The 22,253-nt window shown below is 44.2% G+C and overlaps 2 protein-coding genes and 1 non-coding gene across 3 annotated transcripts; all 3 read right to left on the bottom strand.

Annotated features, from left to right (window-relative positions):
* Window positions 1-552: 552 nt before the first annotated feature.
* LOC147992211 (uncharacterized) lies at window positions 553-2,402 on the bottom strand. The gene is made up of 2 exons (XM_087539992.1): window positions 2,222-2,402; window positions 553-1,607 (listed from the first exon to the last, which is right to left on the bottom strand). The coding sequence occupies exons 1-2, from the start codon at window positions 2,400-2,402 to the stop codon at window positions 553-555; spliced, it is 1,236 nt and encodes a 411-aa protein (XP_087396118.1).
* A 5,641-nt stretch (window positions 2,403-8,043) lies between these two features.
* LOC125533050 (putative leucine-rich repeat receptor-like protein kinase At2g19210) lies at window positions 8,044-13,232 on the bottom strand. The gene is made up of 12 exons (XM_087538965.1): window positions 13,142-13,232; window positions 12,505-13,063; window positions 11,730-12,223; window positions 10,431-10,569; window positions 10,242-10,313; window positions 10,076-10,147; window positions 9,917-9,997; window positions 9,669-9,832; window positions 9,375-9,586; window positions 9,059-9,185; window positions 8,807-8,878; window positions 8,044-8,711 (listed from the first exon to the last, which is right to left on the bottom strand). Exons 1-12 carry the CDS (start codon window positions 13,230-13,232, stop codon window positions 8,044-8,046), a joined length of 2,751 nt encoding a protein of 916 aa, XP_087395091.1.
* Window positions 13,233-16,062: 2,830 nt separating this feature from the next.
* LOC125525574 (uncharacterized) lies at window positions 16,063-21,671 on the bottom strand. The gene is made up of 4 exons (XR_015608722.1): window positions 21,219-21,671; window positions 18,833-19,060; window positions 16,956-18,665; window positions 16,063-16,801 (listed from the first exon to the last, which is right to left on the bottom strand). It is a non-coding gene; the product is annotated as an uncharacterized LOC125525574 (transcript).
* Window positions 21,672-22,253: the final 582 nt, after the last annotated feature.

Below are 22,253 nucleotides of genomic sequence, written 5' to 3'. Positions count from 1 at the left end.
TCCAGGTTCCAGAACCGGGACTAAAGGCCCTTATGAACCGGGACAAATGGTCCTTTTTCTACTAGTGCTAATAAACAAAGATGAGCTTACACTGATCGAATCATCTGGGCAAACAAGACACAATGAATCAACAGCTTCTGGAGACAGATCAACTACTTCTACAGTTCTACACATGATCATGAGTTCTAGAAAAATAATCTGGAAAACAGGGGACATTTTTTACAGTGAAAACATGGGTGCATTAATTTAAGGAAGCAAGTCACAGTTAAAGCGACAAAGGTTACAAGATTGGGAGTTCTAGAAAAATAATCTGGGAAACTGGTTGAAGTAAATGAAACTGGACAAAACGTGCATTATACAACTATTTATAGTACTAACAAATTAGAAATCCGTTAAACTCTATGAATTTAGGAACGTGGGCAATAAATCTAACAGATCCAAGAGGCTTGGTGAGCAATTTGCACCGGTAACAATTGCTAGATCGATCAAAGTAGAAGCAAGAGAGATGAATCTAGCAAACAGATCAAATAGGAGATTACCTACTCCATGCTATCAAGCATCTTGAAGCTCCTTGTCATCATCTGCGGCAGGCAGTGGTGACAACCGCAGAAAGAATGGAAAAGCAGCACCTCTATAGCGCTCATCCGCATTGTTGCGAAAGAATTGTTGCAGCTGGACGGTGTTCAGATTGAGCACAAGAATATAGGATTCAGACTTCCTTATGGACCAGAACTCCATGTAGACATAGCCGGCTTTCATTGAGAGGATGCGCAGCCTCTTCATCCATTCGTCGCGACGAATCCTCTTCAAGAACCCGAACTGATTTAGCAAGGAGACCTCCTTCTTGACCACCCATCCACCACTGATATCACGAACCCAGAGCAGCACGCTTTGCTCCCTGCTGGACACGATGCACAGCCCGCCGTGCTCCGCCATGTCCGCCACGCAGTACGACTCGCCAACCGGGAACGGCGCGGTTATAACCGACCACACCATGGTTTTCGTGTCAAGCACATATATCTTCTCTTCATCCTCATGCCAGTTCTTGGTGTTCGACCGCCAGTACGCGAACCGTCCGGCGGCCATACCGTCGCTGCGAGGCCACGCGAAACCCCAGTATGGGAACGACGAGTCAAGCACGACCCATTTGCCGGTGCGGGAGGAGAAGACGGCAAAGGTTTCTTCGACCCAGAGATCTATGCCGATGACCTGGAACGAGGCGTCGGCCTCGTCGGCGACGATGGCGTACCGGCCGGTGTGCCAGCGCTCGGATGGCTGGAAGAAGATGGCAGTGCACTCGAGAGGGTCGTAGACGGCGAGCCTCGACGCATGGCGGCCGCAGGAGAGGAGGAGGAGGCCGCCGTCGCAGCCACGGAGGCGCCACTCGTCGGCAGCTTTAATCTTGGGGTGGCGTTGGAAGTAGAAATCGCCGAATGCTGCGGCGAGGTCCTGGTCGGGGTGACGGTAGTGTGCCGTGACGAAGCGGAGTGCAGGGTTGTGGAGGGGGGAGCGCTCGCGGCCAAGGTCGGTGAGGATGACGCCGACGAGCGGGGGCCTGCGGAGGGAGCCGAAGCGGTGGAAGACGGCGCGGTCGGTGTTGGCGCCGCCTCTCCTCGCAGCGCCCCTTCTTATTCTCCCTCTCGGTTGCCTCTCACAACACACACACATGACAATGGAGACACAAAATAGTTGGTGGCCGGCTGCCTCACACAGCCCGACCACTTCTTCTCTACTTTTATTTTTCTTGGCTCAAAGAAACAGCACGGTTTACATCTCTTATATAGGGTCACAGACGCACGCATCCTGCAGCCAAACTTCTCCACTAACAGCATGACCTTCATGCACTAACGCACTACCTACATGCATGCCCATGCCCAGCTCGTGCGTAGCATTCTCTCAACGGCCACACACGACCTGACCAGTGGCCAGCACGCCCACACAACTACTAGTTACATGCAGCTAACAAACTAATCAAATCACTTGGCTCTAATTAAGTGCTTAACCGGTCAGGCTTCAACTCTTACGCGCTTGCCGTATCACACGGTCGTGCTGCCTGTCGGCGCCAACGGCATCTCGCCGTGCTCGCCTTCTCGTACGGTGGCTTGACATCCAGCCTTCTTCGCACGCCTCCGCTGAAAGTTCGCCGGCCTCGCTAATTTCTAGACTAAACTACATGCAAAACTCAAACATGCAAATACATGGAATCAAGACTAAACATAACAGTCGGAAGCGACGCGGCCCCAGCGCTTGCAGACGAGGGCGGCGCTGGCGAGTGACGCCATGTCGGGGAGGCGACGGAGTATTTCCCCGAGGAGCTCGGCGCCAGTGTAGGCCCCGGGCGGCGGCGGCGGGGTCCTTGTCTTCTTGACGCTGGCGCCCTCGCTTCTCTGCCATGGCTCCATCTCTTCCTCCCTCGCCTCCTGGATTGGGGATCGATGGTGTCGCCTCCGCTCTCTGTTGTTGGAAGGGGATTTCTCGCGACTTTTGGCGCCCATATCATAGCAAGGCTCACGCCAAAATCGTTTCGCGTTAACGCCAAAAGAATACCCGCGCCACTTTTTCGCGCCAAAAATTATACCCCGATGCTTTTCATCCTCCTGCTCTGAGCTCACGCGCAACCTCCGTTTCTTTTTACCCGCGTATAAAATTTATTTAAAATCAAACTACACAAAGTTTGACCAAATTTATCTTAAAAATATCAATATCTATAATATTAAAGTTATATAGTATGAAAATTAATTTCATGATGCATCTAATAATATTCGTATTATGAATGTTGATATTTTTTCTTTAAAATTGATCAAACTTTACGATTTTTTTTGGTAGAAAAAAATTATATGCCAATTGAAAAGAAACGGATGGAGTATTAGGCCGCTTAAAAGCCAGCGAAATAATGATAATTATGGGACCAGCTATACATACCTAAGTAGTTTTTTCGAGTTATTAGATTAAGATGCAACAGTAGTCCTTATTTCTTCTTCCTCTAGCTTTTTTTCTCCTTCAGCCATTCCTATTTCCACAAAATCGACATGTATAAATTGCAAATTCAGTCAAATTACATATAGCTATTGCGATAAATTACATAGAACTATCGTAACCAGCGAACATTCGTTGGAAGGCATGGCAAATGCGAACGGTTTTATGGCAATTTGTGTTGTCCATGGATGGCAAATTTCTTTAGCGAGTCAATTACACTGGTGGTGCTATAACTTGACGCAAACGATCACTTTAGTGCTAGAAATTGCGGCATACTTTGAAGTGCTGCAAAAATTTGGCTCTATTGTGCAAACGCAGTGCTAATCACGGTTAGATACGAAAATCGGCACTGACTAGGCGCGCCAGTGTGGCCTGGGGCCCGCTGTCAGCGAGAGACGGGGCGTGTGGCCTGTTTTTTATTAAAAAAACTTGAGAAAAATTCTCAAAAAAGCCCCTGTTTTTTTTAAAAACCCCCTCAATATTTTCTCTCTCACAAAAAACCCATATTTTTTGGAAAACCCCTCATCATTTTGTTCTCTCACATAAGAGTCCTGGCCCACCTACCAGCGACCTTAAAAATTACTCCCTCCGTTCGAAAAATTTTGTCCCTAAAATAAATGTATCTATCACCAAGTTAGTGCTAGATACATCAATTTGATGAATAAGTTTGAGACAAGCTTTTTCAAACGTAGGGAGTATAAGGAAGACCTATACATTGTCTGTATGGGGACTAGAACCACAGACCCACGGACTGCACGAGCGGGTGTATAGCCAACCAAGCCGTTGCCATCTGTGGTTAATTGAGGATAGGAAATCTATATATCGTTGGAGTGAATAATCAAAATGAAAAAAAACGATTGAGGGTATCAAACAGGAGACATCATGCGAGGTTGCACCGCTGCCTACCGCTCCAAGGAAGATATCATGTGTAAAGAGTCAAACTATTTGTATCCAAACTATAATCATATGTTAAAAACAGTATACATAAAAATAAATTAATTAAATTTAAAAATTGATAGTATAATTTCATTAAATATTCAATTATTAATTATAGTTATAACCATATAATTAATTATGAAATATAATACTTGACTACAGTCAGTGCGGCCCATTTCCACAAGTTAGACTTTTTTAGAAATTTTAAAATTAATAATCACAGTAAAAACAATCAAGTTAGGATATTTCATGTTATAAATAATACATACAAATAAATTAAGTTAGGGAAATGTGCTTGTTTTTTTAAATCGCATATCATTACAAAACATCTTCATATAATGAAAAAAGTGTGCATAACTTAAATAATATTAATTTGAAGATCTGCAGTCTAGGGGCACAGTATGCTCGCATATAATTTTTCACTCATATATTTTTCATACATATTTATATTTTATATTTAATTTTATTTATATTTTATATTTTTTCGAAAATACACAAAATTTATTACATCAGCTTCTTAATGTAACCTATTTTTTATAAAAACATGAGTATTTAAATCGTGAACATTTTCAAACTTATATCATCATTTATTTAAATATAAAATAACTTTTTAAATTACTTGTACATATTTTTTATATAATTATTTTAAAAAATTTATAAGATATGACTACAGTTTGCAAACAGAAAGTTTAGTTATCCTATTTATACATTATATCTTCTTCTTTGTATTGGCAGGCAGAGGTGCAAGTTCGCATGAGGTCGCCGGCTCAATTTCCTAGGCTGTATTTTTTTTTCATTTTGATTAAAACTATTATTCCCTACAAAGGATATAGAGATTTCCTATCCACATTCAACCACAAATGGCGATGGCTGGGGTGGCTACGCACCCGTTTCTGCAGTCTGCAGGTATGTGGTTTGAGTCCCGAGGTCGCTGGCAGGTGGGCCAGGGCTCTTTTGTGAGAGAGAAAATATCATGAGTTTTTATGAATAAAACAAGGGCTTTTTGTGAGAGAGAAAATATTGAGGGGGTTTGTTGTAAAAAAGGAGATTTTGTGTGAGAGAAATTGTCAAGCTGGGTTTTCACAAAAGAACGGGCAACTCCTCGTCTCTCGCTAACGGCGATTCCCATGCAGTGGCGGAGCTAGGATTTTGAAACAGGATGGTTCATCTATATTTTTTTTTACAATAAGTATGCTATGCAAACAGGGATTGGTCTGGATTTTTTAACAACAAATATGTCATACAGTGCCTTTTTTAACTCAACACAGCACATCCTAGTTAATAGTATTGATTTAACTAGAAATTGGGTGTAGGGATGGGGAAGTGCGTACTGAAGATAACATGCTGGACGGCTGGACTGTGCACGTCTCAATACTTCTGTCAGACGCTGAGTAGGGCTGCTAGCTGCTGCCGCATGTCGAGTGCATAGCGCGGTGGTGCCGCTATTGGTACTTGGCCGGGCGAGGCTGGCTGACCCGTGGTGGCTCCTGGCCTTCTTGACGTTCGACGACGACGGGTGGTCAGTGAGGCAGGTAGCTTGGCGGCTGGCGGCGACACCGGGCAGAGGGGAATCGCTGACGCGAGAGGTTTGCGCGCGGGTCGCGGAACGAGTGCGAGTTCTTGTTGGGCTCTTTATTAAATTTTTCCCTGGCCCATCTCTATTCCCCTATAGTATATGGACCAAACCAGAATCTCAGGGTGGGCCGCGGCCCACCCTGTCCACCGTCTGCCTCCGCCACTGTCCCCATGCCACGTTGGCGCGCCTAATCATCGTCGATTCTGTATCCAACCATAATTAGCACTGTATTTGCATGACCGTGTAAGTTTTTGCACCACTTCGATGTATGCTGCAACTTCTAGCACCGAAGTGACTGTTTGCGTCAAGTTCTAGCATCACCAGTGTAACTGACTTTTCTTTAGTAAGCATGGCAACTTCGCTCACTTCAATTTTTTTGTTAGAATTTGCCATGCTTCTAGAAGGAATTTGTCGTCCTCTCCTTTGGTCTATAAACAAAGTCGTCGCATTCCAAACAGAAGCATGGATGGTTGATGCCCCATCTCCATTTCAAAAAAGAAAGGTTTTCATGATGGCCTTTGTGATTTACTTGAGTCATTACGGCAGCCGCACTATTAAGAGGGGTGCAGGCGTGCAACTTAGAGGTATTGTGGAAATCAACTGCACGTAAACGGACTAAAATGGACCCATAAAACATCCCCGTTACTTGAGAGAGAGCCGTGAAGTTGTGATTTTTATTCACATGAAAAGACTACACGGAGCCTTAGGGGCAACCTTGACCCTCTGAGGTCCGCCCCGTCCGGCCAGCATTTGGGGCAACCAGAAGGTTTGCTTATCGATGCAAATTCTCTGTGTATTCCGAAACATACCTCGATCGTCCGGGGCAAATAGTTGCACACTTGTATGCAACCCTTGTGGTTAGCCCAGAATCTGCTCGGAGCCTTTGGGATCCGGACCCTCCTGGGTGCATAGATTATGCACATAATGGTTGGGATTTGGGGCCACTTATAAAAGCCCCCCTTCTTCCGTGTGAAACAAGGTGACGACTCTGCTCTCTCTCCTCCATTGATTCTAACTCAATTTTCTTTGAGAGCTCGCTTTCCTTCCACTCAAATTGTTGATCTTTTGAGGAGTGAAAAAGAAGTGCCTAATCTATACTTCCACCAAAGAAAAAGTCCATCCTTCCTTATTTCCTTGGTGGATCTTGTTGCTCTTGGAGATTGAGAAATATCGTGTGTGTAGTGCATGCATAGCTGGAAAGTAACACAATGATTCTCTCTGCCACCTTGACTCTCTCTCTCTCCCTGCGATAAGTACCTAGGATTTTACTCGTGCGGCCTTCCATCTAGCCACCCTAGCCATTGCCTCCCACATCCCTCTGACACTTCCTCTCGTCCCCTTCTCTGTTCCCACCATGGCCTCGCCCTCGACCATGTTGTCTACCTCCTATAGTCCACAGAGCGTCAAAGCAAGCAGATCGACCTTGTTGAAACCAGCCACCCCACCTCACTATTGCATTGATCAACCTCGAGCCCCGTCTCCTATTGTCCAACATGAACACCAGATCACTTCCTCCCATGTCGGCCTCGGCCATCGTAGCTCGCTTCCTCTCATGTGGACCTCGACCACCATAGCTCACCTCCTCCTAGGTAGACATTGACCTCCACCCCGTTTTCCAATAAGGTTAAGCTAAAGAGAAGCGATCCATATATTGTATGGAAATTCATTGTACATGAGCTCAAGCTAATATGTTCCCGCATGAATACTGAAATCTAAAATAATATTGAACAAAAATAAAAATATGGATTTTTTTATAGTGACATGTTTGTGTGTTCTATCCATTTGCAATTTTTGTGAAGAAGGACATGTGCGGTTGTTTGGTGTAACAAAGAAAATCTAGTGCCCCAATAAAGGGGTTTTAGAGCATTTGTTTTTGTTTTTGTTTTCCGCACTAACTAATATGTATCTTCTCGGCAAAAATCTACATACGGATCGGAAAAAATGGATGGAGGCAATTGAAGCTGGTGTCAGGAGGCCAATTACCAATTTCAAGTGAATACAAACATTAGCACACTGAAATCAATTTTTGGAAGAAGAGTACAAAGTTCCCATGGAAATAGAAGTCAATAGAGAGACCTAGGGAAGAGTACATAGTCTTAGATACCCATGTATTTCAAAAGAATTAAGAATTAAGCATACTTTCTTTTGCAAAAAGGCCAAAGGCCATATATTAAGTAGCACAAACCCTCAAAAACACATCATACTTGGGTTTTCAAATATCTGAACATTTCCCATTTGCAATCAATTTTTGGAAGAAGAGTACAAAGTTCCCATGGAAATAGAAGTCAATAGAGAGACCTAGGGAAGAGTACATAGTCTTAGATACCCATGTATTTCAAAAGAATTAAGAATTAAGCATACTTTCTTTTGCAAAAAGGCCAAAGGCCATATATTAAGTAGCACAAACCCTCAAAAACACATCATACTTGGGTTTTCAAATATCTGAACATTTCCCATTTGCGTGTTGGTAAATAAGGACATATTAAAGCACACAGAGTTCCCTTCAATGACACAAAAGGGCAATTGTGACTTCTTTCAACCGAATGAACGAGTCTTCAACGTGCAACAGGATCGGTGGTCCTTGTTGCCATCCTTCTAGACACATACTCCATCTCTGATGTGACACTGTCCTGAGATTCATTATTCAAGTTTGGGTCATGGCTGCCACTGCCGATGTACAAGCCGCCACTCATATCACTCCTTGCATAGCAATCCTCGAGCTTAAGGCACTCTTGGAGCTGCACCACCACGTCGTTGATGGTGGGACGTTCCACCGACACCTGTGCGGTGCACTCCAGAGCGATGTTTGCCACCTTCCACACACTGTTCACATCATAACAACCATGCATGCACGCATCCACCACGCTCTCAATGTTGCCCTCAGCTAGCTGGGACCTCACCCAATGGATGATGCTGATGGGCATCGGAGACTCTGGCAGTATAGCTGGTCTTCCGGTGACTAACTCCAGCAACACGACACCGAAACTGTACACATCACTCTTTGTAGTTGGTTGCATTGTTGCCAGGTACTCTGGATCAACGTATCCGTAGGTACCAACGAGTGTGTTTGTGGATACATGTGTGTCCTTGTCATGTTTGAAGGCCTTAGACATGCCGAAGTCGGCAATCTTGGCCTCCAGACTCGCATTTAGGAGGATATTTGTGGGCTTCACGTCCATGTGGATGAGAGGCGGGCTGCACCCGGTGTGTAAGTACTCAAGCCCTGCACATCACAACATCAACAAAGCATCCCTCCCTAAACTTTTTGGAAATACAAACATATAGAAGAAAAAGGGGCATTGTATTCAAAGCTAGTACCTTTGGCAGATTCAAGTGCAATTCGAAGTCTCTGTCTCCAATCCAGTAAACCTTCTCCATTATCGTCTCTTCCTGCAAATATATGGGCATTTTGAATTTCCCAACATCAGACATGCGATGATTCTATGGATCAATTGTGAACATTCCTCCAGATAGTACTTTGAAGTGATAGGTCACGGTATAGTAGCAATCACTTTGTTGGTACCAATTTGAAACCACACGGCTAAACAATTTACATTATGTACATATTACCTATAATATGCTCTTGTAGTGTTCCTTCTGACATGTACTCGTACACAAGTGCCATGTCTTTTCCATCCTTACAATAGCCAATCATGGTGACAAGATTCTTATGGTGAATCTGCGTCAAAATCTGAGCCTGCACAAATGTTCATATCCCACCAAATCCAAGATCAAAAAATGCTTAGTTTTTTGTTGCATGTGCACTAGGTGTGGCTAATGGCTAGGCATTATGATTGACTTAAACCTTGAATGTCTTAATGTAGTGACGTGTAAGACTCACGCACATTCAAAAAACCCTCACCAACTGAAGTCAATGAGATCCTACCTCTGCGAGGAACACATTGACACCTTGCTTAGAAGTACGAGATCGCAATTTCACGGCCACCTCAGTGTCATCTTCTAGGAAGCCATGATAGACAATCCCGAAACCTCCCCGGCCAAGAATCCTCTTGAATCCCTTTGTTATCATATCAAGTTGTTTGTAGGTGAACCGACGGTTCTCAAGTTGCAATGAACAGCCCCCACGGTCACCATTTACTAGCATATAGTTGACAAATGGCAGCATCAATAGTGTTCATGGACTAGATAATTGTTATGCACACTTATGTTGATGCCTCACCTTGTTGTCTTCGTCTTACCAAGAAAAAGATCACTATTGCTAATGATACCATCACCACAACCACAAGTAGAGGGACAACAATATAGATAGCCAGCTTGTTGTTCCTTTTAGGCGCCGACTGGCATGAATTGTCACTTGCGCAAATGTTTGGATTGTTCTCATATCTACCAAAAAATATGAAATGAAAACGTTCCATCCAATTTATCTAGTATTATATGTGATGGAACTAGAAGAACATGGAAGCTGACCTAAAATTGAGGGAGCCATCTTGAACTCTTTTGAGAAGTCCAGGGGGAATTGAACCACTGAGCTGATTACCTGACAAATCTCTAACGAAAAAGAAAATTTGCAGGAGTTGAATTAATATCTTGGGTGCAAAATTAATTGTCAGAAGTTGCAGGACTTACATAATCGTCAATGAAGGTAATTGTGAAAGGGCATCTGGAATTGAGCCTGTCAATTTGTTGTTTGACAGATTCCTAAAAAAATGTGGGCCAAGATTACCTTTCGCCATTTTTTGGTGCAAAAAGGAACCATGACGAATCTTAAAAACATTATAGAAAATCAACTTACAAGTACTGGAGAGCCTTGAGATTTATGAAAGAAGATGTTATATCACCACTGAGACCGGTGACTGATAAATCTCTACATAAAGCGAACCTCCGCCGGATGAGTATCATTATCGAGTTTTACATGATATTCCATTAGGTATTTTCATGTTGAAGTGAATTTAATTATGATGCTCAAATCTAAAATACTTACACGGCTTTGATCCTATGGGGGGTTGTGACCTCATAACCGCACGTCAACCTTTCCCAGGCCATAGTCTTTGGAATGCACGGATCACCCATCCAGTTCTTCTGCACCTGATACTTTGTCTTTATCGCCATGATAGCAGATACTGTTGATTCATGCAAGTTTTTAGTACCACACATGATTTGACTAAGCATCAACCACAACTCATTTGTGTATGTCGTGTTGTTATATGGGGTGTGAATTTCTTCTGTGCAGAGCACATGCTCCCTTCATTGTAGAATAGAAAGCTTTAAAGAACATATGGTGTGCAGATATTAGAGTGAGTATGTGCCAATAATTTTGTTGGAAAATTCCATCCATTTGCGATATGGGTGGAAAAACAAAAATTGGGAACTAAAATAGCAAATATTCTTTTGAAAAAGTACTTGAATTTTTTATTTGCAATGCCTGGAAACAAATTGTTATTTTCACCAAACATGAAATTTGAAAATGAATTTGATCATTAGTATATGAGTATATTGTGGATGTTTACGAAGGGTGCAAAATCATAAAAAAATTTGAAAAAGAGAGTATGTCAAGAGCACAATTGATGGTTTCAATAATATTTGGGATTATATTGTGCCACGAAACCTCAATACATTAATCACACAAACACACGCGCGCGGGGTGGCGGGGGGGGGGGGGGGGGGGGGGGCACACTCATACATAGGTAGATATATTGGATACAAAGTTATCATTGTGAATTTTCAGAAAAAGTTGTAACTACTTGCAACGTGTGTGAAAAACAGAAAATGAGAAAGCAACTATACAATTTGTGTTGTAGCCTTTTCCATTTTCAGATTTTCACACATGTTCGTAGGTGTACCTGATTCATCCTACTTGCGTGATTTTTTTATATTTTTTGAAATTTAGTAGTATGATTTTTGCGAAGTCTTAAGAAGTAGGTTTATAAGTACCCATGCTCGTTGAACATTTTAACTAGGCACTAGTGCATGAAAGACATGATTACATTTCTTGTAGTCATAAAATTTCCTAGTACTGTACAACTGCTCAACCTAAACACCTGAAAAAGACTGTCACGGGTGAGACTCATTGTACATGGTTTTGAAACAAAATCTACATCAGAGGCGGCATATTATTGCATATTACTACCAGCTGTGAATTTGTGCTTGTTGTTCCTCGATGTGGCCATCAAATTTGATTCGCAATTTCATAACATGCTATATAGATTTTCTGTGAACATTGTAAAAATAATATATTTTTTAGTGGTGCACCTGTTATTGTTAAATGTGAAAATAGACGTACCGTCCTGTGAGTACGTGCTAAGGTTGGTGGTGGAGATGACGGAGAAAATCTCCACACCATTGATGATCGGCGGCAGCGTCGAGTTGCTGGTGGCGTTGATGGAGACGTTATAGCGGTTATGCCTGGAGGGGAGGTTGTTGTAGGTGGCGCCGATGTAGAGGTAGGTCGGCGTGAAGCCGCTCGGGTACCACAACTCGCTGTTGAGGTTGACGTAGAATTGTCGAACGGCGTTAATGGGGAGTATCTGCAGCTCGGAGAAGTGCATGATGGCGATGTACCCTGGCGAGGGGTCGTTGGGCTGGGGCTCCGGGTCCCAAGAGAACTCTATGTTCTTGGTGACGTCTCGCGGCCTAATAGCCGTCTGCATGACCGCTGTCGGCGCCTCGAAGACGTCGTTGTCTATGCTCTGCACCCTCTTCTTTGTTGATATCACGGTCCAGATTTTAGTGTTGATCCATGGGGTCCAGATTCGATCGTATGGATCATCAGGGTACCTGATCAATTTCGTTTGTTGCTTATTACTATGATATCTGAATCAGATTGGGTTACCATAAGTCGAAGGTTCCCCGTCAGGAATACTGTAGAATTTTCACACTTTCTGACTATTTAGTTATAGCACATTTGAGTAAACATAAAGAGAAGAAGAAAAGAATACCCACACACACAAACCTTCGTGTAAAATCAATGACCTTAGGACTTAGATGTACAATGCTTAGGGCACAACTGAATATGCTCTAAATTGGTGAGCTTCTTGCATTCAAATAGAATGACTAACCTGACAAAGGTAGAATCGTCTCTCGGGCCGAAGTTGAGCCTAGTCATCAGCACCAGGCCCTGCGTTGCGGTCACCTGCGGGTACATCGTCTTCTTGAGCGGCCTCAGGTCAAGCCCGGAGATGAACGGCGTCCCGGCGCCGGTGTTTATCAGGCAAACCTGCACAAAGTCGTCCGGCACGACCACGAGGGCCTCCAGTTGCAGCGCGTATCCCATATTTGTGATGTTCACCACCCTCCAGAAGTTGACCCCGATGTGGAGGTCAAATATGGGAATCCTGTCGAGCCCGTCGTAGTTTCCGTAGAAGAAGGTGGCGCGGAGGAGGTACTTGAGCCCGGGCACCAGGGACCGGAGCGTATAGCAGTTGCGCGTGCCGTCGGGGAAGCTGCGCAGGTCGTGGTAGCGCTTGGAGAGGAGCAACTGCGGCTTCATGTACTCCACCGAGATGTTGTGGCTCGAGCCGGTGTCGGTGAAGGCGGCGTCCGGGGCGTAGGAGAGCTCGGTTGTGCTGTCTATGTAGCTCGTTGTCCCCGGAAATCCGCAGTCTATGCTTATGAAACCTGCAATGGATAGAGTTGATAGAAGGTGAAGTTTGCAATTGTACAAGAGTTTATCTTTTCGGGGACAGGCATACATACCTTTGTTGTCAGGCTGGGCACGAGCTTGAAGCGCCCCGCTCGAGGCGGCGGCGGCGAGGCAGAGAAGCAGCAGCCACGGCGTGGTCGCCATTGTCCGCGCGCGGCGTTGATGGCTCCAATATGCACTTGCAAGTAGCTAATGAGCAACATGGTATTTATATGTGCGACCCTCCATCCATGCGTCCATGTACATGCGCAGCCTCAACTCTCATTTGTCAAAAGAATAGACAAAGACAACACGTCCAGCCTTTAATCCAGATAGAAAGAGAACCGACTGTCTTTTGTTTTCCGATGGAAAGCCAACTCTGTCTGACTGTTACTAGTACTAGCTTAATTAGCCTAATGATCGCATGAAACACCGTCATGCTTAACCACCTCGCTTCACCTCTGTATATAGATATAGTACAGTAATGTTAAACACTTGGAAGCGTCTACTACGGTGGGTCGCGCTCTCACCAGTGGCACAAACCTTAATTCTCTCGTCTCCTCTTTGTGGTACCCACGACCTGCTTAGTGCTATGGCAAACCGTCCGTCCAAGGTTTGACTTTAATTTCTCCAACCTGGTCAATGTGTCCTCTCTTGCTGGGTGCACGACTTTTCATTTTGCGTTGAGCCAACCGCAGCACCCCAGGTCGCTGAAGCGAGGTGATGACGCACATACAGCTTGTCCTCACACCGCTAAAAGAGAGATCCAAAAATCTAAGCACAATTCATTGAAATCAGCACACCTGATCTGCTACCCAGGTGCTACCAAAAGTTCCATATCATTGTGTAACCTAGTTGTTTCATAGCGCATGTTGGTAATGAAGCTTAATAACTGTTGAATGTGTGCACACGAGGCTGCTTTTGATTCGGTTTTACGAAGCCTGATTTGGGTTCAATTTTTAGTGCATATAGGTTGCTTTTCTGTTCAGTGAAACGTGAATCAATCTTCTCCGGAAGAAATGAAGAAAGCAGAGATGAAAGACCTCTGCCCAGGCGACTGCGTGTTTGACGGCGGCGTGTACCCTGATGGCGGCGCTGGCGACCTAGGCCCGACGGAGAGGGGCAGGCAGGCGGTCCAGGCAGTGTCCATGATGGTCCGACGGCCCGACGCCAGCGGACGGCCATGCGGTGTCCCTGACAGGTCCGACGGCGATGGGGGCGGCATGCATCGCTGAAGTGGTCTAGGCGGCGTCCCTGAAGCGGTCTAGGCGGCGTCCCCGGCAACCGCATCCTTGAAGTTGCGGCGGCGTCGCTACGGCCGAGGCCACGCAAAGGCGATGGGTAGAGGCGGCACGGAGATGTGAGGGGCGGTGTCCTTGAAGCTGCTGCGGGTCGAGGCGATGGGGGCGGCATGCATCGCTGAAGCGAGGTGATGGGATGGCGTTGTGGGGCGGTTCGTTGTGGCAGTTTCCTTTCGTGTGAAAGGGTACGTAAGGAAGGGGATCGCACGATGGTTCGCTATGGGAGTTTTCCTTTCGTGTGAAAGGGTACGTAAGGAGGGGATCGCAGGACGGTTCGTTGTGGCAATTTCCTTTCGTGTGAAAGGATGCGTAAGGAAGGGGATCGGGGATAGAAAGGATTGATTAGCAGTAAACGCATTTAGCACTAAACGTGTTTGGTTGCTCATCATTAGGACAATAAAGACTGTCGGATTAACGCTAATGGATGGCCGAGATCTGTTGGATCTGCCTCATTAGGTCTTTTTATATTGATATAGATATAGATATAGGTGATGCTATCAAACAGATGGTTGATCACATGTGCAACAAGCGTTAACACTATGCATGCATGTTAATTTGTATCCGATAAACGTTCAAAGAGGCAGACCTGAACGGCCACGGGAGGATAGATCCCGACGAATGGAAATCATTCACAAGCATGAATCCAGAATTGCTGAAGTACATGACTCTCCCATACCTAAAGTAAGTAGTGCCCACTAGGCACTATATTTTCAGCTTTGGAAAACAATGCATGTTGAGAAGTTGACTGTTGACCGACATCTGAGCATGCTGTGATGCAGGGACATGACCATGCCGTCATTCCCCAGCTTTGTTCTCTACTCTGGAACTGGCGATGAAGAGTTTGTAGATGCCATCGGCACAGGCATCTGTGACTCTGACCTCTCAACTCAGGCATAAAGCGACCTTCTGAGCTTCTCTCATGTGGCTTGTGTTTTTCTTTTCGTTCACTGTGTGCATAATTTTTTGGGTTATGAAACATGGCTTTGTAGCAGAAACTGTAATAACAGAATGTGCACTGAGAAATGGTAGACGAACACCAGGTCAACAGGTCGGCAGTTCTTTTCTGTCACCCAATGGGCTCATCACTATAATCGTTACATTTGCAACATCTAACAGTTTGGCCATTTATATGGATTCTTGTCGGTGCATTTACAGCCGAATATACTTGCATTTATCCGAACTATCAAAACCCGACTTTTGAACTCCATGACTCAAAGTATGCACGTGGAATTAGTCATAATGTCCTAGACATTCCTCTGTAATTTTTTGAATCATTTGGGCTTTCTGCTAGGACCTTCAGAAATTTTGTGTGGAATTATTGGGCTTTCTATGTTTTATTTGAAATTATCTGTTGTTGTGAATCAAATGGCTGGAATTATTCAGTTTCCCCATCTACCTTGACACCAAATGGCAGCAGGGTTTAGGGAGATCTTCCCCGTGGTAGGAGGGGATCCCACCTGCCCCTCAAAGTCATCCGACTGGAGTTTGCCTCCGATGCAACCAAACGAGCCCTTAAAGAGGACGGCAGACGGGACTTCATGGGGAAACTTGTGTCTTGCAGATGGCCGATGCACAATTTTGACTTGCCCGAGGCACAAAACTATGTTAAATTTTGTGTTTGTGTGCATGAATGTGACTCTACTGCTAGGAAACTGGCAATAAACTCAGATACTGATACAAAGGAATGCATCATCTGATCTCTCAAAATACAAATAGAGACTCATAGATATATTGTCGCAGTCACAAAGTTTCAAAGATGAATAAAGGCTACTGAAAGCAAGTGAATAATAAGTTCTAACTTAAACAGCTTCCAGATGATACAGTTTCAACATCAAAGTTCAATCCTTTTGTCAACTAGTTCCTGTGCTTCTTTCACGAGGGAAGCGAGACTCCTGAAAGGCCCCGGTGTCGTTTCGTCATCTTCCGTAATGTCAAAAACCATGGAGCCATCAAGAAGAAACATGTCATTCGAAGCGGTGGACAGTGTATCCATCAAGCTCTGCAGATCCTCTTTGACATAGCTGCCCTTGTGTTTCATCATTGATATGACCATCTTACATGCAAGCTTCACAATTGTCAGGCAGTCAGGCTTGTGATGCATATTTTTGCTTACAATCTGCTGGAGCTTCATTGGGAAGCTAGATAAACCATCATCCATAGGGATAGTTGATTCAAACTGAGGAGTAAGTCCTGATCTGCACTGATCAACGTGTCGCATACTGTGACACAAAAGGATAACATGCAAGTCACCCCATACTCGGTCATCTTGTGGTCTTGCTGATTAGAGGAAGACGTGCTGTTGCCCTGGCCATTATCTTGTGGAACACCAGACTGGTTTTCAAGGTCAGTTTCTGGTTCCGTGGACCTGACTTTGTCAGGTTCTATTACTGCACGTGTTTCTTCTGATGCCCAACAAACTATCTCTTCAAGCACCTAAAACAACAAGAATATATTCAGTTTATTTTGACTGATTTGATAATTGAAAGCAGGATAGCTTCTATGTATCCGCTAATACAAAGATTTCAAAGGAACACCATATTTGAGATCAACTGTTGAGGAGAATAAAAGAAATGGTGGCATCGATTACCTTTGGAACTACATCTCTCATGACTTTCTTTAGCCTTTTGTGACTTGCATCATCATTGGCGTGATGAATACATAGAGATTTCAGGATTTTTGCTGCAGTAAATTGGAAACTACCCTTTTCAAGAATCATTATAGCGAGACTATTAACGACATTATCATTGGCCATAATGATACTCCTGGCACCCGTTTCAGTTTTGGAGCATAGAGCCATCAACGCAGGAGCTGTTGTTAGTCCTCTGTCCTTTTTGTCCTTGTTATCATCAGTCATAATGTCTACTAGCAGCATCTCTATGAATTTTTCTCTGTTTGCATTCTCGAGGATCAAAGATGTATCCATGTATAGGAACGTGAGAACCTGAATAGCATGTTTCTGCAGCTTTTCATTGCATTTGTCACACTCGAGAATCCTCTCCATGGTGCTGATCGCTTCCTTACTGCTTGAGATTTTGCTGCGCAGCTTGGTGCCAGTCTGCCCAGTAGCAGCCACGAGCCGGATAATCACTTTGAGTGAACCCTCTACTATGCTAGACCATTCATCATGATCTATTTGGTGGAGTAGGTCGGAGGTCACAGGCGCCATGATCTTTTGGAGCAGACGTGGGGTGTTGAGCATGATTCTGCAGTTGTCATTATTGGCTGCAAGCTTCTGAAGGATACGAAAGCCTTGCACCATTAGCTCCTTGTAGGCGTTGAGAAGGTCAACATCACTGTCCTCTCGCTGGTCCTCATCACTGTCCTCTTTATCATCAAAATCTGGTGATCTCAAGTAGTCAACCATAATGTTCCAATTTTGGTCAAATATCTCTTTTGACCAGTCTCGCTGGTATGGTTGGAGTAAACTATATTCTTCAAATGAGTCGATGAGGGAAGATATGTAGTCGACCCCCCTTGGGAACTCCTCCAAATGGATGCCTCCAGCAATCTTGGCCACAACCCTCGCAGCATGCCCTCTCGTCTCTCTGTCATGAATGCTTCTCAAGTCTAAAGTCTGCAGCAGTTTCTGGAGTACGTTGGTGGAGGATGCAGACATGATCAGATGCTTCACGAGTATGTGCTCATGCATGAACATCGTAAATTTCTTCCGACGGCTCACAAGATGTTTTTCTTCCCATCCCTTGGCAACTATCTCCATTCCTCTGGCAAATGCATCCAGGATCCTTACCCCCGAAACATAGTCATCAGGTGACTTGGACCCCATCAGGTCGACAGCATATGTGATGAGGTTTCTTCCTCTAGCGAACGAAGGGTCCTTTTCACATCCAATCATCGTTTCAAGTAAGTAGTCCGAGATTCCAACAACCTGATTCCCAAACCCCCTTCTTTTAAGTACTGCATTCACTACAGATCCCTTTGCAAAACCAAATAAGGTTTGTAGCAGAAAATCACACCCTGGAGTAGAGCAATGGAATACAAGACGTCCAGCGCCGGCTTCAGGTTTCCAAGTCCGTCAGCATCACTCCCGTAATCGTGTTGCCTCAGACGCCACACAGAAATCCCCGCGGAGATTAACAACCCAAACATGTAGACAGCTGCCAGTGGGCACAGTAGAATGACAAATACTAACAGTTGAACAATCGCCATAACATCTGCTAGCACCTGGCGTTTACTCTGCAATTCGTTGTGGCCAACCACGGCAACCCGAACATATAAAAGGGCCAAAACTGAATCCATAATATAGCTCAGCTTTTCAGTCAGAAGAACATCGAAGATCCTGGTGTTTGTACGGAAGTTAGATGCAGACACAATAAAGATTGGACCAGATAAAAATTCTCAGAAATAGAATTAGGAAAAGAATTAACCACGGAAACAGTTTCCAAAGGAAAATTAGGACAAACTTGAGCAGTGATTATGCACGAATTGAAGAGTAACAACACTAACCCAGCTGTCTGTACTAGCGTAATGAATGTAAGACACCAAAAATCCTTCTTCTGCAATGTGGAGACGTAGCCACCCAGAAGAACTACAGTGGTCCAAGTAAGCACCAGAAAACCCAGGCCCTTGACGGCCATGGACAGGTACCCGATGAGCAGGGCATAACTGTTGGCAAACTCTACTTCACTCCACTCGCTGTCATCAACAAGCTTCCCACGGCGTGGCATTTTCCCCCTGAAGAGTTGCGGTCAGTCCAATAAGACTATCAGCTGCATGCTCGATCTGCTCCATATTATGGATACAACTGTTTTGGAAGAGGTTGGTACTCTAGCCAGTTAATCCGTGTGCTATCAGTGCACAAAAGAAAACTGAAGAGAAAATAGTATGCCTTTATGAACTCGAGGGATCCATTGATCTTACCTTCAGGTAATAGACGCCCTGCTCAGGGTACCGCTGGAAACAGGAGACGAATCTAATTCAACTTAGACACACCAAGCAGAGCAGGAAGGAACTAAGAGCAGCGACAGCAAACTGAACAGATTACTGACATCACCTAACCAAGGCTTGGTGGCTGGGGGGGCTGGGCCTAAGGCAGGGCCTTTGGGGTAAAATATATGCCTATATGTGCAGAGACCAAGGTTAGATCTTGACCAACAGCAAACGAGGTTGTCGTTAATACTTAATAATAGTTCCAACAGCTAGCTAGCCTGTTAAGCTGAACGACAAGCAAGCTATTCAAATATACAGCCCGTTCGGATCCACGGGACTGCATTACAAACATCATCGCCTGCCTAACATCCTCTGTTAGAAAAATAGCTACTTCTCCATCCGAGTTTATTAGTCCCTTGAAAATTTAAGCCTAAATTTGACCACATCAGTATACATTTTCCAGAAATGCTGGGCAAAACCATGGATCAGTCGAACCTACGCTCACTACCGCTCATCTGCTACACTTTACAGGGATTTGTGCCTGGCGCCTATTGTGTAGGATGGCGGGAACCATCAAGGGAGATTTAGCAGGTCTATAGATGGCAATTAAACCTACTGTACATGGTAACATCATAGGGGTTTATCCGTCGCTTACTGCTCAGTTTGCATGTTAAGCAAATATTTTTCTTCATCAATGATGTTTACTTGTGAAAATCAACTGAATTTTTAGTTAGTGAGAGACAGTGATATTAAACTGTAAGAAAAAAGATTGAAGTCACAAAAACTAACTGATAGAAATTAAAATAAGTAGCAAGCGGAAATGTCCAGGATTCTTAGTCCGGATTTTAAGTTGTTATGTCTTGAAGTTCCCGCAAAAGATTTTTACTGGATATCTGCCAATTGAATGTTATGTTTTCAAACTAGATAAGATGTTGTTCCTCATATGATTTTTTTTTCCAGCAACCGAATACTCACAAGCTCATTCAGGAGAATAACACCCGAAAAATGATAGCAAGATGAACACAACCGACAAGGTTCATAAAAATATCACCTTTTTTGAATTCCTGGGCTTGGCGCTCAATTGCTACAGTACAGAGCCGCGTGCCCGCCCATCAGGGTTAAAAAATTAGAGCATGTGCATGCCTACTGATGGAGCTGGTTACACTTTTGAACTTAAACATGTCCCTAATCCATATGTCAGCAGCGTTACATCCAACAGTGTCGAGTGTGGCTGCGGCGACCATGGTCCTAAACCTCTTCTCTCTGCATTTTTGTCATATAAGTAATGTTTTATTTATCAAAAATTTGAGTTAAAAAGTGAATTCAAAATTCAAAGGGGGGTGGCTTATAAAGCCGGATAGAGGAAGTAGTTAGTTTTCACCTTCTTCTTTCTTTTGCAATTATTATTCACATTGAGGCACTTTATAAGGAATCGAGCTGACTCAACTTGGCTTGACTCAGTAGTCAGTATATCTCGTTAAGGTATTAACCAGTTCGCTCAACTCCGGTCCTTACCATAACGACTAACTCAAACACTAAGGCCCCGCTTGGCAACCGCGTAAATATATACATCTGTGAGAAGTTACACAGCTGGTAAAATATGTGTAAAATACAGTGCACCAATAAAAGTATAAAACCAGTGAAATTATACTCGCCCAGATTGCTCTGTTTGGGAAGTGCATCAGATAAAATCCTGACAGAGCAACTTTAGCTTACTTTCATTATCTGTTCATCAAAATTTCAAACTGAAACATCAAATTGGAGCTACAAAACTTGAGAAATTGACAGCAGAAATATAAACCAACTTATCAAATCACTCCTGCACAAACCAATACGTACGAAGAGAGCCACTGGCAGTAGCAAGCCAAACAACCAATCGACGGTGATGGTGAGCAGAGTCGATGCCCGCAATAAAATCATAGCAAGCCAAACTGTTGTTATGCACTTTTGCCTAGTACTGTACCTGATTGCTCGCGTGCCAGCCCAAAATGAGGGCTGTAAAGAACGAGCCCATCTGCAGATACGCGAGCGCCAAACGGCGCCGCTACCCTCGAGCTTGCAAAGCACGAGCTCGGCAAGGTCGTGTGGCGCACTGCACTGGAGCATCTCCGTAGAGAGGAGAAATGGGGGTGTATCACCCAGCGAGCTCATCGGGGGTGTAGATCTGGCGACGGCGCAGCAGGGGGGCTTGGATTCGATGGTGGGGGTCAGCTCTCTTGGAGGAGATAGGACGGCGACTGCGGCGGGAAGCGGAGGGCATGGGGATTTCGTCACATCGCCCAGTACGCGGTGGCCATCGGACAATCGCGGCGGTCATCGCACCGTCGAGCCGTCCGCCGGCAATCGGCAACATGACTCCTCGGCTCCTCGCAAAAGAAACGCAGGCGCACAGGTGCTAAACGGACCGACCCAGTGCGGGGATGCTATGGTTTGAGGGGTTTTTTTTCTGATCGGGAATTTCAGCCAATTTTTCATTAAAATATTTTCTTAATTTTAAAAAATGTTAAAGGATTTCTAAAAATAGTGCACTACATCGAAATAAATTCGCTAATGTAAAATTTTCACGAATTAAAAAAATATTCGTGAGGTTAAAAATGTTTATGATTTTTTTAAAATGTTCACGACTTATAAATTATTCATGAATTCAAAAAGTATTCGTGAATTCCAAAAAATGTTAATAGATTTCAAAGAATATTTCTCAATTTTAAAATGGAAAAAATAAAACAGAAAAATAGAATAAAATCGTTAAAACTATAGAGAAAAAACATTAAAAAGAAAAGAAAAACTGGCTGAAAAGGGTTCTACAACCTTTTCAAAACCGGTGAAAAAAAAAAGGAAACATAGGGCCACCCATATAGCGTTTGGGGGTGCGCGTTTGGAACGCAGGTCCTGCATTATGCGTGGACTAGGATTTTTCCTTGTTGTCGGCCCCTCTTCTTTTACCTAGCCCGAAATATCCATCCAAGCATTGATTGCCAAGACAACCGGAATTTTGTGG

This window comes from Triticum urartu, chromosome 1A, assembly GCF_056163025.1.
Source record: "Triticum urartu cultivar PI428250 chromosome 1A, HENAU_Tu73, whole genome shotgun sequence".
Taxonomy (NCBI): domain Eukaryota; kingdom Viridiplantae; phylum Streptophyta; class Magnoliopsida; order Poales; family Poaceae; genus Triticum; species Triticum urartu.
This window is presented reverse-complemented; position numbering and strand designations above follow the sequence as displayed.

What these genes read in the sequence shown, in the direction of transcription:
- LOC125533050 (XM_087538965.1), bottom strand. Translation starts at nt 13,232, where the DNA reads ATGGCGACCACGCCGTGGCTGCTGCTTCTCTGCCTCGCCGCCGCCGCC. An exon ending in TCAATGTGTTCCTCGCAGAG is followed by an intron (nt 9,186 to 9,374) that starts GTAGGATCTCAT and finishes ACATTTGTGCAG; the next exon opens with GCTCAGATTTTGACGCAGAT. An exon ending in TGCACTTGAATCTGCCAAAG is followed by an intron (nt 8,712 to 8,806) that starts GTACTAGCTTTG and finishes TGTGATGTGCAG; the next exon opens with GGCTTGAGTACTTACACACC.
- LOC147992211 (XM_087539992.1), bottom strand. Translation starts at nt 2,402, where the DNA reads ATGGAGCCATGGCAGAGAAGCGAGGGCGCCAGCGTCAAGAAGACAAGG. An exon ending in GGGCCGCGTCGCTTCCGACT is followed by an intron (nt 1,608 to 2,221) that starts GTTATGTTTAGT and finishes CTGCGAGGAGAG; the next exon opens with GCGGCGCCAACACCGACCGC.